The following is a 17,312-nucleotide window of genomic DNA, read 5'->3' as shown; positions in this document are numbered from 1 at the left end:
TCCCTTTGAAACTGTCAGGGGTTTCTTAAAGACGCAAAGTCCCACTTACAGCTTTTTGCTCTGCTTGGGAAGTGCAGAAGGGCAATTCTTCATCCATCCGCTCCAGACTGCACTGCCTTAGGAACGCCGTCCACTCGCCAGGTTTTGCTCACTTGTGGCACTTCTGGAGGAGTAAGAAAGGGCAGTTGCACGATTCCAGCCAAAAAAGGAATGAAGAGCGGGGCAGACAAAACATCCTGTGGAGATCCAGGCGTTCAGCTGGAAGTGTGGAGTGCTTGGGTTCTTGCCAATTGGATGTGGATCCCTCACTGCAATCTCTTGGCCTGCAGGAGAGTCTCACTCACCTGCAAAAGCAGAGAGCTCACTCGGTGGGCTCAGAATGGGCTGGTCTGATGCAAAGCTGTCAGAGCAATGTGAGGGCAGAGCCAGCCCAGCCGTGCCTGGGGCTGAGCCCAGCAGAGCCCTGGCAGAGCCCAGAGCAGCCTCAGCACCCGCAGAGCCCGGCTGGAAGGAGAGAAACCAGAAAGTGCCCGTCAGCCGAAGGCTCCTGTCCCCTCGTCCCGAGCGCCCGCAGTGCCCAGGCCACGCTGGCCGTGCTCAGAGCTGGGCCCAAAGCTGCCCATCACTGCTGCCTTTGGGGGCAGAGCAGGAGGGCAGGACACGTGCCCAGCCTGCAGCCGGCCACGGCACATCCAGCCCTCAGCAGCTGCGCAGAGCCAAAAGGCAGCTTGACGGCCGAGTGAAGAATCTGTGGCGTCTGCCCCAGCAAAGGGAGGAACCTTTGGTGCCCGGCCAGGCCGTGCCATGCCCACATCTGGGAGCATCCCCCCAGCTGTGGACTCACCTGCAAATTGGGCCCCAGGGAGCGTGTCTGAAGAGGGTGCCAGAATCCAAGTCGATCATCCTCAGCTGCCGGTGGCCAGGTCGAGGAAGAGCTTGGCATCCTTGGGGTTGTCCTTGGTGTCTCCAGCAGCAGCCCCACCTGATACAGCTTCTCCAGGGGCTCCTCCTTCCCTGGGGGCCAGACCAGGCTGTCAGTGCTCTGCCCAGGGCCCCAGGCACCAACGAACCAGGACAAGCATAACTAGGGTGGATGGTGGCCACCAGTGCTTGCTACACCAGGTCTCCAGCTCCGCCCCAGCACAGATGTTCCCATCTGGTCATCCCTGCTCAGAGCTACAGGCAGGACAAAAACACTCTGGTTTTCTTTAGCACTGATTGCCATGAGATGTGTGGAGCTCTTACCTGTCAGGTCTTTGGATCAAACTGTGCACATGGACCTCTCCCATCTTCTTGGGACGATGAACACCCTGCAGCCAAGGATCACTGAAGAGGTCTTCTAAGGATGGCCTGTCCAAGGGTTGCATGGACAAACACCTCCTGATAACATTTTGGCACTCTGAAGAGAGAAACCAGAAACCAGCAGTCAGTTGGAGAAGGATCCCGTCTGCTTTGCCCCTCCATTCCCATGCCCAGGCCATGCTGGGTGTGCCCAGAGCTGTGCCTAAACTTCCCCATGGATTCTCTGTTTGGAGGAGAGCAGGACATGTGCCACCTCCTCAGCAGCCGCCAGAGCAGGGTGCTCATCAGCCTGCTGCTGTCTCCCAGCACCGGGATTCCCCTGTGCCCAGAGATGAGGACCCACCTTGAGAGAGCCATCGTGGGAACAAGATGCGCCCCCAGATGAACTGCTGGCCCCTCCTGAACGGGTGCTTCCCCATGACCAGGTGGTACAGCAGGAGGCCCAGGGACCAGATCGTCGCTGCCTCGCCGTGGTAGCGTTGGTGGTGGATCCACTCTGGTGGGCTGTAGGGCAGGGTTCCTATGGAACACAGACGGAGTTCATCAGGGGATGCTGCAACTCCTAAAGCCTCGCCCCGGCATCCCTGGGCGTGTGGGGGCTGGCCCCCTCCCGCCCCCACCCAAAAGCAACTTGGCTCAAGAAATAACGCCGCTCCTAGCAGCGAGAGGGGGAAGCCGCGGTGCTACAGCCAGGCTGGGCCGTGAGATGCCCAGGAACATCCCCTGAGAGGGCTCACCTGCAAATTGCCTGTAGGCTGTGTCTTGGAGGAAGGCGCCACAGCCAAAGTCGATCAGTTTGAGCTGCCCGGTGGCCAGGTCGAGCAGGATGTTCTCGGGCTTGATGTCGCGGTGCAGGACCCCGCAGCTGGTGCAGTGCCGCACGGCCTCCAGCACCTGGCGGAACAGCCCCCGCGCCTCCTCCTCCGGCAGGAACCTCCGCTCCGCCAGGAAACCCGAGAGGTCCTGGCACCGCTCCGGACGCTCCAGCACCAACAGGAAGCCGTTGGGGAGCTCAAGCCACTCCAGCAGCTGAATGATGCCACCACATCCAGAGGACAGCCTGTCCAGCAGCACGATTTCCAGGGGCGCACGGGCGCCGTTGGGCTGCCGAAGGACCACGATGCCGTCAGTGGGGCTGAGGCTGTGCCAGGGCTCGGGAACCCCTCACCCAGCCCCGGATGCTCTGGGCCCCCCGCTCAGCCCACGCCCGCTCTCCCTGCAGGGCTCCCGCCGGCTCTTCCCCTGCCGGGCCCCAGCTTCTCCCGCCGGCCCCGCTCACTCACCAGCTCGCCCCAGTGCTGGACGCGGGCCCGGGGCACGCATTTGATGGCCACCTGCGAGCAAAGGCCAGCAGCGGGCTCAGCTCGCCGCCTGCCCCGCCGCGCCCCGATCTTCTCCTCCTCCTCCTCCGCCCTCCTCCTCCTCCTCCGCCCGCCGCCAGCCCCGCCGCTCACCGGGGCGCCGTCCGAGAGCCGCGTCCCCGAGTAGACGCTGCCGAAGCCTCCGCGCCCCAGCAGCGAACCCAGCCGGTACCGGTCCTGCAGGGCCTCCCGCGCCTCCCCCGCGGGCGACACGCGGCCCTCAGCGCTCGGCCCGGGGCCAGACACGGCCCCCGAGCGCCCCCCGAGCGCCCCGGGCCGGGCATCCCCACCCGCCCCGGGCCCCGGCGGCTCGAGGCCGGCGGCTGCGCTGCCGAGCGGCGGAGCTCGGGCCGGGGAAGCCGCGGCGGAGGCGGCGGGAGCGGCCGCGCCGCGTGTGTCCTTAGCGGGGCCCGGGAGAGGCCGGGACGGGGACGCCGAGAGGGGCCGGGGAGGTCGGGAAAGGGACGCCGGGAGAGGCTGCGGGACACCGAGGCAGAGTGCGGGACAGCGGGAGAGGGAGAGGAGGAACAAGAGAGGGACGGGGACGGGTCGTAGACGCCGTAGACTCGCTGCTGCCGCTGCTGCTGCCGCTGCCGCCGCTGCAACTGGAGCCCTGGGGCCGTTTGTCCGCGTGTCCGTTCCACGCTCCAGCCCCGCGCTCCCCGGGGGCAGCCCCCGAGCCGCTCCAAACACGGCAACTTGGCCGTACTGAGCCCACATCCAGAGGCCTGACTCCTGCGCCGTGGCGGAGGAATTCCCTCGGTCGCTGCTGTGCATTGTCCCTGCTGAGGCTCAGACACTGTCAGGACACATTCCCTGCTTGTAGGATTCGTGCCCGACCCAAGCACTACGCTTATGTCTCCAGCGTTACTTTGCAGCAAAAACAGGGGAAGGCAAACTCTGTGTACGGCCCATGGTATTTTCGAGGGTCTAAAACTCGCTAAGTCATCGATCTGAGAGGTGAGATCCATTTGGAATTAATGGCACGGAGAAGTAGTGCAACACGGAAAAGGGAAGCATAGAAATAAATAGAGGAAAACCTCTTGGTTTATTTCTTGCGTTTTCATTTCACTTCTGGAAAGCTGTTGCAGTTTTCCAGCAACCTTCACCACAGTCCCAGCTGCTCTTTTCAAGAACCTTTGGTGGAGAACGAGGTCGAGCTGCTGGCACAAGATGTGCCACCAACTGCAGCTTCTCCTGGATTTCCATACTGAGTGCAGCACGACTTTTGCAGCAAAGCAGGACAAATGTTTGGAAAACTTTACGATTTGTCCTTTCTTTTTTCCTTGTGGACTGGGGAGTTGTGCCATTGGTAAGGTTTTCCTTGTTACTGTTTTAATCCAAGAAAACAGGAGGTGGCACCAGCACTTGTTGGGGAATGCAACCCTGACTGAATCCAGAGACAGAATCTCCCTGACACTGTGTGAGCTCCCCGGGCTGGGCTCAGGTTCCTGCTGGGACTCTGCAGAGAGCTCCAGCTGGGATCAGCAGCAGCTGGAAATACCTCTGGGCATCTCCCTTTTCTGCTGCTCGCAGGAAGCAATGAAGTGAGTCAAGAAGTTCTGGTTTTTCTTTCTCCGGGTGCATTTTTGCATTTTGTTTGACACCCCAGCGGCAATTTTTGTGATGGCCTCTCTAAGTTGATTCTATTTCAGCAGCACCAGCAGCAGGGCTGTGTTGGAGCGCTGCAAATGTGGCCTGTGTGGCTTTAATTCCCCTCGACTTAGTGCCCGGGGACTTGGGAGCATTTCAATCTCTTCTTTGCACGGTGCCGGCAACAGAAAGACTGAGTTCACTGTCACAAAAGCACAGCGGGTAGCAAGGATGGAAAAAGGCAATTGCAATTGTCCTGATAAAATCCAGTCGGCAGCCAGAGGGGTGCAGCAGCAGCCGCGATCTCCAATCGCCAAGGCAAAGGCAGCAGCAGCCTCCTGCCGTCACCTCGGGCGGAGTGAAACAGTGCTGAAAACAGCGCTGGAAGCCGACCCTTCCTTTCTCTGGAGGCTGGGTCGGGGCAGCACAGGCGGCCCTGAGCAGTCTGGGCTGTTGGCGGGTGAGCGTTGCTCCAGGCCGCACTGGAGCCGGACAAAGGCCTTGGAAGGCGAGGCAGGAGCAGGTGGGAAGGGGCCGGCGCTGCTGCTGCTCCTGCCCGGGAGCCCCGGCCGGGCCGGGCCGGCGCCCGCTGCGCTGCGGCTCCTGCTGCTGCCAGAGCCGGGCGGGCCTCGGGGACAGGGAATGGACACGGGGGGACAGCAAAGGCCGGCGGGGCTGCGGGGATGCTGGTGCTGGGGCCAGCGCCGGCACGGAGCTTCGGCCGCAATTGACCCGGAGGGAACCGCTGGGCAAAGGCTCCATTTCAGCCTTTCTTTCCTCACGGCTGCGAAACGACCGAAATAAAAGGAGAACCAGCAGGGCCCGGCCCCTTCTCCTTCGGGAGGAGCTCCACGCCTGGGGCCGGGAGGGGCCCTGAGGGGCCGGGAGGGGCAATGAAGGGCCATGAAGGGCTGTCGGGGGCCAGGAGAGGTTCTGTGTAGCCAGGAGGGGTTTGAGGGGCCGTGAGGAGCCTCAGCCCCGGCAGCAGCGGGGTCCCACCGTGTCCCCAGGGCAGGGCAGCCGTGAGGGGCCGCGAGTGCAGACGTGGCAGCAGAGCGGGCTTGGGGCACCTCCGGGAGGGGGTGAGAGCCTTCCCCAGCTCCAAACCACACCAAACCCACCACTAACAGGGTTTCCCATCTTTAGAATCCACTGGCAACTTGGAGTCCACTGAACCGTTTAATCCCAGTGGAAAATGCAAGGGAATTTTCCTAATGACTTACATCCAGCCTTGGTTAATCGTGTCTAAGGTTTAAAAATCTGACCAGTGAAAAGTAACACTAATAAATAATAAGAACAATAGCAAGAAATAAACTCCCAAATCCCAACACTCAGCACCACACCAAAATGACCAACCTCATTTTTCTTTACTAGCACAAGGTTCATGAAAACAAATGCTGTTAACTTTCTCCACCTCACATCTTCCCCACGAGACAAATGAGGCCGTTTGCAGTGTTTAATACAAGTCACAATGGAGGGCTGGAGGGAAGAACGGGGAGACACTACCAATTTACATGTCAAACCCAGCGGTCCAGCTTCAAAGTGGAGAGAATAAAATGGAATGGGGGCAGGGGCTGGTCAGATGTTCCTCTAAAGGATGGCAAAATCACCTCCAAGTGAACAGGAGGGGAAAATCAATCCCTATAAACCACCCAGGGTGTTCAGGGACTCAGCTGTGAGGAGCTGGACATGGACAGAGGCATCTGGAACAGTTCTTTCCTCAGGCTGAGCTCTCCAGCCTGGCCCTGAAGTCAATCAAGTGCTTTCCCAGAGCATTCCATGGTTGCCAACCACCCTTCAAGATGTGGCTCACAGGAGCAGAGAACCTTTCTCAAGGTTCTGAGCAGAAAAAGTGGCAAGAGATGCCCAATTCAGAGCCCTGTTTAAAAACCTGGAAAATAAAAATCAGTTGAACCCTGAAGCCCAGCGGTGGCTCCCAGAATCTCAGAGCCAAGGGAAAACGGGAAAGGCTTTTTACAAGAACCAACGCTGAAGAGCTCCCAGATGAATGTGTGTGACATTTTGAGAGGCTTCCAATTTTCCACAGTTTCCCTTGAATTGTTGAAATTGATTTTGCCTTTGCCTCCTCTTGCACTAAAGGAGCCTCATTTCAGCAGCCAGGAAGGCAAAGCTCATTCCTGGCCCTGGCTGCTGCTGTCCGTGCAGCATTTCCATCCCTCCCGTGGCCTCTTCCCTCAGGGTCCCCAGCAGCAGCAGCAGCTGCCGGAGCAGCACATGGAAGCTGCAGATGGAAGTGCTGCCCACCCCAGTCTGAAGCTGCACAAGGATCCTGCTGCCAGGAACCCCAATATTCCCTCCCAGGGGCCCTGCAAACAGTCACCAATTTTCAGAAGAGCAGTGTGGACAGCAGCTGCACCTGGCCGTTATCCTCTATGAAAGGAAGAAAAAAAGACCTCAGCATCGGCTGCTCGGGGCTCAGCTGGGCGTGAGCCTGCAAACCCACAGGGCACCAAGTGTTTGGTGGGCACACAGTGGCCGTGGCTGGGGGCACAGAGCCTTGCATGGTCAGAGAGTGGCAGGAGCACCGCAACCAGCTGCAGGGCGACAGGGCTGGGTCTCAGCATGTCCTTGTCCAAAACTGCAAAGCTGAGCATCACGGCCGTCATCCTGACTGACTGTTCATCTGTGTCCCGCAGGAGCTCCACAAAATGTTCAGTCAGGGGCCACACTTTTTTGGCCTGTGAGGAACACAAGTCGTGAAACGCCGCCCTGGTGCCAACAGGGCCCAGAGGCCAAAGGCCTGTCCCGAGGTACTCGGGCAGCCGAACCAGGAGGCAGGAGAGCTGGGAGCAGCTGCCTGAGCTCTCGAAGGCCAGCCAAGCCCAAGCGACTGCATTCCCCAGCTCAGCTCCAGCCACTGCCCCCTTGTCACCATTGAGGGAGGGATCCTCAGTGAGCTCGAGAAGGGCCCTGAGCGCAAGGTTACACCTTTCCCTGCACTCACTCCGCAGGTACTTTGGGGGAGCGCCAGAGCAGCCGGCTGGCAGGAACATGGCAGCTCCCCAGGGGCTGCTTGTGGCCTCTGACACCCAATTCCTCAGGGCTTCCCACCAGCCCAGCCCCTCAGAGTCTCCCCCAGCCCGGCCAGCCTGCCCGGCAGCAGAGGCGCAGCCCCACAGCAGCTCCAGAGGAGCCCGATCAAGAGGCACCGCGGAGCCCTCAGCAATCCGGCCAGCAGCACACGGGCAGGAGGACACAGACGGCGGTTCCTGGCTGGCACAGGGCTTGTGGCCATCTCCAGGCTCCGGCCTCGCAGGGATGCCCACAGCTCCGGCCCCCGCCCACGCGCTCTCTCGGCAGTGCAAAGGCTTCCGCAGGACCACCGAGGGCCGAGGGGCTTCTGGCCATTTTCCCTGCAAGGCTGCACGCCTGGGCAGCTTGCTGAGCACAAAGCACCCTTTTCCCCCTCTTCCCCTGTGCACCCAGGGCAGCAAAAGAAAAATCCTGGGAGTCTGTGTATTGTAACACATATCCTATATTTATATACTGAAGAAAAAAAGAAGAAAAGAAGAATCCTGTAGAAGAAGAAAATCCCCGCTGGCTCAGTTGGCCCCAGCAGGCAGAGTGTCCCAGATCAGCTCTCCGCAGAGCTCCAGCAGCGCAGCCAGCCCAGGCCCGACAGTCGAGGCCGTGTCTTCCGTGCCCTGCGGAGCTGATCTCGCAGCTTCCGCAGGATGGAGTACGGAGCTCTCTGGACTGCCCGGAGGACCAAGGCTGTTTCAATGGCCAGGTTTCTGATGGCAGGGCTGCTGTCATCTGCCGTGTCTTCAAGGGCTGCAAGACAGAGGAACACGGGGCCATAGCCCTGATCAGCAGGGACACGAGGAGAGCCCCCTGCCAGGGCCAGCCCAGCCCGCTCTTGCCATGGCCACGAGGGAGCAGGGACCAAGGGGATTGAAACATTAATTTTGAAGAATTACAGACTTTAACTGGATATTGCTGAAGTAAGACAGATAGACTTCCCTTTTGATAAGCAGAAGCCGGATTTAAGGAACTGATAAATCATGGGGCCTGTCAACTTATGTTTGTGTGTTCTGACTAATCAATAGGCTTCAAGAAGGACAATGAATTCAGAAATCAAATACTCCTGGGAAAACGGGATTCAGTCGTCACGCAACACTAAAAGGTTAAAAAGTCAAAGCGAAGAAGACTCACTTACTTCATCATTTTGAGACCCCGCCCCATAAAAAAGACCACCGACCCATTTCAAAGAACAAACCACGCATGCTTAATAGCTTTTGGCTAATTACCATAGGGAGCGGGGAATGGGAGGTACTAAAGTCATGAATATACATTTGTGTTTTGGGTATTCAATCCTTCTGTACATAAAAAGACCCTGTGATCTTCTGTGAGCGCGCGTGTGTTCGGGAGCTATCCCGCACGCTGCCCGGCGTCGTAATTAAACATACACTTTCTAACTCTAAACTGCTGGAGAGTCTTTTGTCCGTCATTGTTGGATATCGGCATTAGGGCGATATTCCTATTTTTTTAATAATTCAATAGAACACCCCAAATTGCCCAATATGGACCCCAAATTTCCAAGAATTAGCTGTATAGAGCCAAAAATTCACAAAAATTTCCTTTATGGGCCCCAAAACTCCACTATAGAGGTGCCAAGACTCCCCCAGACCCCCTTACATCCCATGCAGAGAACCCCAGATCCCCTATAGGGTCCCCCAGGCGCCCCCGGACCCTCTATCGAGCCCCTATATATCCCCTCAGACCCCCCTGGGGACCTCCAGACTCCCCCAGACCCCCCAAATCCCCCACAGACACCGGACCCCATTTAGGGACGCCCGGACCCCCTTTACGGACCCTCTACAGAGCCCCCAGACCCCGATAGAGCCCCTCGACCCGCCCAGCCCCCTTTAGGGATCCCCAGACCGCCCTAAAGCCCCTACAGACCGCCCCAAATCTCCTGCAGATCCCCCATCAAATCCTCTAAGGAGACTTCCAGGTCCCCCCAGACCCCTATAGATCCCCTAGAGATCCCCTATAGATCCCCCATTGCCCCACCGTAGGTCTCGGACACGCCGGAGCCGGCTCGGGGGACACGGAATAAAGATGACGGCGCCCGGGAGAGCCACCTCTGGGTAATGTACGCATGCGCTCGAGGGAACGCGCCAGCAGATGGGCGGGGCCCAAGGGAAAAGAGGCGTGGCCAATGAAAGGGCGGGGAACGAATGGAACGAGGCGGGGTCAGAGAAGGGCGGGAACTGGGAGGGGAAAGGGGCGGGGTCCGGGAAACGGCGGGAATTCTGAGGGGAAATGGGCGGGGTCAGGGGAACGCGCGGTCCTAAAAGGGCCCGGTTTGGCTTAAAATCACCCGCAAGACCCTAAAATCTCCGGCACCGAGACCGAGACCGACACCGGAACCGAGACCAGCACCGCTCCGGGACCCGCACTGTGGGACCGACACCGAAACCGGCACCAGAACTGGTACCGGAACCAAGACTGAGACCGACACCGACACTGGGACCGGCGCCGGGAGCGCTGCGGAACCGGCACCGGCACCAGGACTGCGGCCAGAACCCAGACCGGGAGCGCTCCGGGATCGAGACCGAGACCGGCACCGGAACCAGCACCGAGACTGGCACCGCTCCGGGACCAAGACTGGGATTGGCACTGGGAGCACTCCGGGACCAAAAACGGCACCGGCACCGCTCCGACACCGAGATTGAGACCAGGACCGAAACTGGAACCGGCACTGGCACCGAGACTGGCACCGCTCCGGGATCGAGATCGGCACCGCGACCGGAATCAGCACCGGGAGCGCTCCGGGACCGAGACTGAGACCGAGGCCGAAACAGGGACCGGGATCGGACCCGGAATCGCTCCGGGATCGGCTCCAGGATCGCTCCGGGACCGCCGCGTTCGCTCCGGGGAGTTTTGGCCGCGCCCCCGGGCGGGACTGGGAGGGACGGGGAGGTTGCCCTGGGCCGGGCGGGACCGCCTCGGTTCGCATCGTTCCGAGGCGGCCACCCCGGTCCAGATGATCCCAGTCTCTATGGTTCTGATCCAGATGGTCCAGCCTGTGAAATCCCAGTCCATGTGATCCCAGTCTGTAAAATCCCAGTCCATGTGACCAAGAACTCTCCAAGTGTGATTTACTCTCAAACCACATCCCACCCACCCAGCCCCACACAATCCCGATCCCAACATCCGCCCACAAAAATATCCCCAAACCCAGGGACCCCCCGGGATATTTGGGGCGAGCTCCCCCTCCCCGGGCACCTGCGGGATGGGGGGCGATGATCCCGGCGGTGCCGCCAGTTCAGGGAGCGCTGGAGCCGCCGCTCCCTCCGCTCGTCTTCTCCTCCCGCTCCTGCTGCCGCGGCGCCTCTTCCTCCCTCCCTCCTCCTCCTCCCCCGGGCCTGGGCCCGGCCTGGGAGGGCGGGGCCAAGGAAAGGGCGGGAACTGGGAGGGGAAAGGGGCGGGGCCAAGGGGACGCGCGGTCCTAAAACCGCCCGGGTTCGCTTAAAATCGCCAGTTGTGCCGAAAATCCACCGTAAATCCACCAGGTTTAGCTTCAAATCATCCAAATGGGCCAAAAATCTCCGGGAACGGGACAAGATCAGCACCGGAACCCGCAGCAACACCAACACTGAGACCGTCACCGCAACTGAGACCGGCCCCGCACAGGCACCGGCACTGGGACCGACACCGAAACCGGCACCAGAACTGGTACCGGAACCAAGACTGAGACCACGACCGACAATGCGACCGGCGCCGGGAGCGCTCCGGAACCGGCCCCGGGAAGGCTCCAGGACCGCGGCCAGAACCGAGACCGGCAGCGCTCCGGGACAGACCGAGACCGGCACCGGAATCAGCTCCGAGACTGGCGCTGATCCGAAACCGAGACTGAGACCGAGCCCGAAACCGGGACGGGGATCGGACCCGGAATCGCTCCGGGATCGCTACGGGACCGCCGCGCTCGCTCCGGGGAGTTTTGGCCGCGCCTCCGGGCGGGACTGGGCGGGACCGAGCTGGGAGACTCGGAGCTTCCCAAGGCTGAAAATGACTCCTTTAGTTTTTCGGAATGTGTCTCCCTTAGTATTTTACACAGACCAATCTGATTGGTGACAAAAAGACAAACCTCGTCAATCACATTGGTCAGAGCAGAGGGACATCAAGAAGTCCCTCCTAGGAAAAGGAATGAAAAACAATGCTACAGTTTTTAGAAAAACACTCCTCTTGTTTACAGAAAATTCCCTGAGAAAAGAATTTCACAAAACCAAAAGATCTCAGGCACGAAAGCAGGGCTACAGTCTCTCTTGGCTTTTGCAGTACAAAGAGAGGGAGAAGAGAAAATAATTAAGGTCTAATCAAAAGGATAATCGGCAAGGTGACTTCCCAACACGGAACACAGGGAATGTGGGTCACCGGGGCTCTGCCCAATGGGGCTCCTCCAGTGGGGGCTGGAGCTGGAGCCGAGCTCGAAGCTCTTTCTGCACTGGGGGCACTGGCAGGGCTTTCCTGATGGTGCCTTTGTTGGTGTTGGGTCAAGGCTGAGCTCTGTGAGCAGCTCTTCCCACACTGGGGACACTCTTGGGGCCTCTCCCCAGTGTGGATGCGCCGGTGGATGATGAGGTTGGAGTTGTGCCTGAAGCCCTTCCCGCAGTCGGGGCAGCGGAAGGGCCTCTCCTCTGTGTGTGTCTGCTGGTGTTCAAGGAGCTTGCTGCTGACCCGAAACCCCTTCCCACACTGGCAACACTTGTAGGGCCTCTGCCCAGTGTGGATTTTTAGGTGCAAGCTCAGGCTAGCTCTGTGGCTGAAGCCCTTCCCACACTCCCCACACTTGTACGGCCTTTCCCCAGTGTGGATGTTCTGGTGCTGGATCAGGTTGATTTTCTGGCTGAAGCTCTTCCCACATTCCCCACACTCGTAGGGCCGTTCCCCGGTGTGGGTCCTTTGGTGGAGGATCAGGTGGGAGCTCCGGCTGAAGCTCATCCCACATTCCCCACACTTGTAGGGCCTTTCCCCAGTGTGGATTCTATGGTGAAAGATCAGCCTGGACCTCAGACTGAAGCTCTTCCCACATTCCCCACACTCATAGGGTCTCTCTCCGGTGTGGATGCTTTGGTGGCTGATCAGACTTGAACTCTGGATTAAATTCTTCCCACATTCCCTACACTCATAGGGCCTCTCCCCAGTGTGGATCTTTTGGTGTAGCCTCAGGTTGGCTCTCTGCCTGAAGCCCTTCCCACATTCCCCACACGTGTACGGCCTTTCCCCAGTGTGGATGTTCTGATGCTCAGTCAGGGTGGCTCTCTCTGTGAAGCTCTTCCCACATTCCCCACACTCGTAGGGTCGTTCCCCTGTGTGGAACATCTGGTGGCGGAGTAGGCTGGACCTCTGCCTGAAGCTCATCCCACATTCCCCACACTCGTAGGGCTTCTCCCCAGTGTGGATCCTTTGGTGGAAGTTCAGGTTGGCTCTGTACCTGAAGCCCTTCCCACACTCCCCACACTTGTACGGCCTTTCCCCAGTGTGGATGTTCTGGTGCTGGATCAGGTTGATTCTCTGGCTGAAGCTCTTCCCACATTCCCCACACTCGTAGGGTCGTTCACCTGTGTGAATCCTTTGGTGGCAGATCAGGCTGTTCGCCTGGCTGAAGCTCTTCCCACACTCGGAGCACTTGTGGGGTTTCTCCCCATCACAAAGCTGCTCGTGGACCACCAGCTCTGAGCTCTGGCTCCATCTCCGGCCGCCTTCCCGGCCCGGCCTGGCTCTTTCCTCCTCACATCCTCGCCAGCTGCGTTTGCAGCCCCTCCTCCTCAGGGATCTCCGGCCCTTTTCCTCCCCGTTGCATTCCTGCGCCGTGGAGCCGCTCAAAACGGCCTCTGCCACGAGCTTCTGCCGCGGGGATTTGTCCTCCCTGCTCTCCATGCTCGGCTCCTTGTCTGGGGGAGGAAGGACAAGGACAGGATGGGATTTGCCTCCGCGTCACAGGGAAGGGGAAGGAGATCCCCCGTCTGCTCGGTGCCCGCCCTCCCCGGGCTGCGGCGAGTCCCAGGAACCCGAAAAGCTCCCCCCTCTTCTGTCTCCCCACCTACGGATACTGGGAGTGACTGGGCTTACACTGGGAGCAGCCACTTCCAGCACCGCGACTCCCGAACCCTCTTCCCGGCCATCCCGCCCCTCCAGCCCCTAACGGGGTCCCGGCAATCCCAGGCGTTCCCCCGCCTCTCGGGCTCCCCGCTTTGCGGTTCTGGGCTCTCCTCTCTCTGGGCTCCCGCTCAGGGAAGCGGCGGCTCTCCCGGGCTCCCCAAACCCGGTGTTCCCCCGCCCCGGCTCTGCCGACACCGGGACACCCCAAAAACACCTCCCGGGGAGCCCCCGATGTGCCCCCGAGGGGCATCTGCTGCTCGGCTTTGGATCCCCGCGAGCTCCAAACATCCCCCCAACAAACCCCAAACCCAGGGACCCCCCGGGATATTTGGGGCGAGCTCCCCCTCCCCGGGCACCTGCGGGATGGGGGCGATGATCCCGGCGGTGCCGCCAGTTCAGGGAGCGCTGGAGCCGCCGCTCCCTCCGCTCGTCTTCTCCTCCCGCTCCTGCTGCCGCGGCGCCTCTTCCTCCCTCCCTCCTCCTCCTCCCCCGGGCCCGGGCCCGGCCTGGGAGGGCGGGGCCAAGGAAAGGGCGGGAACTGGGAGGGGAAAGGGGCGGGGTCAGGGACAGGGCGGGAATCGTGAGGGCAATGGGCGTGGCCGAGGGGACGCGCGGTCCTAAAAGGGCCCGGTTCGAACGAAAATCATTCAAACGGGCCTGAAATTGTCTAAAGAAGCCTAAAATCCACCCTTACACCGATCAGGTTTGGCCTCAAATCACCCTAAGAGGCCTGCAATCCCCACAAAGTGGCCTAAAATCACCCAAAGGGCACTAAAAGCCACCTTATAGCCACAGGGTTTGGCCTGAAATCAGCCACTTGGGGATAAAATCATCCAAAGGGGTCTAAAACCAGCCAATGCGGCCTAAAATTGCCAAACGTGGTTTCAAACCCACACAAAATGGCCAAGAATCCCCTCAAATCTCCTAAAACGCTGTGAAATCCTCCCTGAAAATACCGGGTGTGGCCTAAAATCAAGAAAATGTACCTAAAGTCCACCCTAAAACCGAACAGATTTCAACTAAATTCACCCAAATGGGACTAAGCCCCACCGAAATGGGCCTAAAAAACATTCAAAGGGATCAGAAATCCCCCCTAAAACTGCCCAGTTTATCTTAAAATCACTCAAATGGGACTAAACCCCACCAGATTTTGCCTAAAATCAGACAAAGGGGCCCAAAATCCACACTAAAAGGCTCAAAACCCCACCCTAAACCTGCCCAGTTTGGCCTAAAATTACCCAAACCCGCCTAAAATCTCCGGGACCTGGACCCAGACCAAAATCAGCAGCAGAAGCGGCACCAGCACCAGGAGTGAGACCGAGACCGGATCCGAGACTGGCTCCGAGAGCGGCACCGCTGCAGGACCGGGACCGGAACCGACAGCAGCACCCGCAGCGGCGCTGCACAGGCACCGGGACTGCGGCCGAGACCGGGACGGAAACCGGCACCAGAGCTGCCACCGGGACAAGACTGAGACCGGGACCGCAACCGGCAAAAAACGGCCCAAAAGTCACCAAACACGCCCCTAAAGAGACCGACAGTGCCTGAAAGGTGCCGGAAAATGGCCACAAAATGGCCCCCAAATGACCAAAACCTGACTAGAAATGCCCCTGAAATTACAAAACATGTCTCAAAATGATTCAAAGCGTGACCAAAAATGACCCAAGAGTGACAGAAAATTGCCCAAAATGCCGCAGGATGGGGGAGAGCCCGGAGAGACACAGAATTCCCAAAAATTTTTTTAAAAAATCACCCCAAAATTGCATAAAAAAGGAAAATTATTTTTAAAAAATCCTGAAAAAACCCTCAAAATAGCTCAGAAAAAGAAAAAAACCCAGAAAATGCCTGCAAAACTTCCAGTAATATTCCCAAATTTTCCCAGACTCCCCAGAATTTCCCAAATTCCCCAAAATTCCCCAGAAATTCAACCAAACTCCATCAAAAATCACCCAGAAAATGAAAAAAACCAAGCCAAACAAACCCTTCAAATGCTCAGAAATATTTTTTAAAATCCCTCAAAACTCCACAAAAATTCCCTGAAAACTCCCCAACTCCTCAGATTTCTCAAAATTCCCAACATATACCCCAAAGAAGCCCCCAAATAACAACAGAAAACCGTCTGAAAATGCAAAAACACCACCCCAAAGTTCCTAAAAATATTTTAAAAATCCCCGAAAGCACCCAGAAAGTCCCCCAAAATCCAAAGAAAATTTCCCGAAACTTCCACAAACTCACAGAATTCCTGAAATCCTTGACAATTGCCAAAATTTCCTACACGTGCTCTCGATGAAGTGGTGCAGCAGGCAGGACTTGCTCGTGCCGGTGCTGCAGATCACCAAGAACTGCCGGAACTTCCCACATTTGGTATCAAAATTCCCCAAAATCTCCTCTTGAGAGCCGAAAATTCCAAAGTTTGGACTCAGAATCTCCTCTGAGGACCCCAAAACTCCTGAAAATCCCCTCTAGAGATCCCAAAATTCCCACACTTGGACCCAAAGTCCCTGCTTTTGGATCCAAAATTCCCCCGAAATTCCCCTCAAAATTCCCAATAGAGGCCCCAAAATTCAAAAAAGTTCCCAATAGAAAACCCCAAATTGCCCCATTTGGACCTCTACATTTCCAAGAATTCCCTGTACAGAGCCCAAAATTCCCTCCAAGGATCCCAAAATTTCCCTACAGAGATCCCAAGACCCTCCCCAAACCCTCTATATGCTCCCCCAGGCTCCTATAGAAGCCCTATAGACCCACCCCAAACCCCTTTTAGGGACCCCCGCAGATCCCCTATAGACCCCCCAGACCCCCCCTAAATCCCCTATAGAGACCCCCAGACCCCTTCCCAATCCCCTGTGGGACCCTCCCCCCCAGCCCCTTTTAGGAAGCCCCAAGCCCTCCCCAAATCCCCTGCAGAGACCCTGAGATCCCCTAAATGGACCCTCAGACCCCTTCCAGGGACCCCCAGGCCCTCCCAAAATCCCCTAGGGAGACCCCCAGATCCCCTGGAGAGACCCCCAGGCCACGCTGAACCCTCTCGAGATCCCCTATATATCCCCTGGAGCCCCCTCAGAGCCCCTTTGGGGACCCTCAGACCGCCCCAAAACCCCACACAGGGACCCACGGACACCCCCACACCTCCCCGGAGCCGCTACAGGCTCCCCCAGATCCCCGACAGACCCCCCAAGCCCCGGAAAGGCCACCCAGACCCCAATAATCCCCAAAAGAGACCCCCAGAGCCCCGGACTTAGGGACGCCCCGAGCCCCTTTACGGACCCCTACGGACCCTCTATAGACCCCTCAGACCCCTATGGAGCCCCTATAGCCCCCCAAACCCCCTTTAGGGACGCCCAGACCGCCCTAAATCCCCTATGGAACCCCTTACAGACCACCCACTAAACCCCCTAAAGACACCCCCAGGTCCCCCCAGACCCCTAGAGATCCCCTAGAGATCCCCTAGAGATCCCCTATAGATCCCCTATAGATCCCCCATTGCCCCACCGTAGGTCTCGGACACGCCGGAGCCGGCTCGGGGGACCAGGAACAAAGATGGCGGCGCCTGGGGGAGCCACTCCTGGGTCATCTGCGCATGCGCTGGACGGAACGCGCCAGCAGATGGGCGGAGCCCAAGGGAAAAGAGGCGTGGCCAATGAAAGGGCGGGGAACGAACGGAACGAGGCGGGGTCAGAGAAAGGGCGGGAACTGGGAGGGGAAAGGGGCGGGGCCAAGGGGACGCGCGGCCCTAAAACCGCCGGGTTTGCCCTGAAATCACCCAAAATGCGCCTAAAACTCTCCAAAGGGGCCTCAAATCCACCCTAAACCCGATCAGGTTTGGCCTCAAATTATCCAAATGGGATTAAAATCCCCACAAAGTGGCCTAAAATTACCCAAAGGGCACTAAAATGCACCCTAAATCTCCATGGTTTGGCCTCA

At 58.6% G+C, this 17,312-nt stretch overlaps 1 protein-coding gene across 1 annotated transcript; it reads right to left on the bottom strand.

Moving 5' to 3' along the window:
• Positions 1-340: 340 nt before the first annotated feature.
• LOC136303408 (serine/threonine-protein kinase pim-1-like) lies at positions 341-16,962 on the bottom strand. The gene is made up of 7 exons (XM_066207082.1): positions 16,876-16,962; positions 2,757-2,849; positions 2,586-2,636; positions 2,040-2,406; positions 1,646-1,822; positions 1,246-1,399; positions 341-344 (listed from the first exon to the last, which is right to left on the bottom strand). The coding sequence occupies exons 1-7, from the start codon at positions 16,960-16,962 to the stop codon at positions 341-343; spliced, it is 933 nt and encodes a 310-aa protein (XP_066063179.1).
• Between the last annotated feature and the right edge of the window lie 350 nt (positions 16,963-17,312).

The sequence above is a fragment of the Chamaea fasciata genome, unplaced genomic scaffold (assembly GCF_029207755.1).
Source record: "Chamaea fasciata isolate MVZ Bird 193981 ecotype frontalis unplaced genomic scaffold, bChaFas1.0.hap1 SCAF_33, whole genome shotgun sequence".
Taxonomy (NCBI): domain Eukaryota; kingdom Metazoa; phylum Chordata; class Aves; order Passeriformes; family Sylviidae; genus Chamaea; species Chamaea fasciata.
This window is presented reverse-complemented; position numbering and strand designations above follow the sequence as displayed.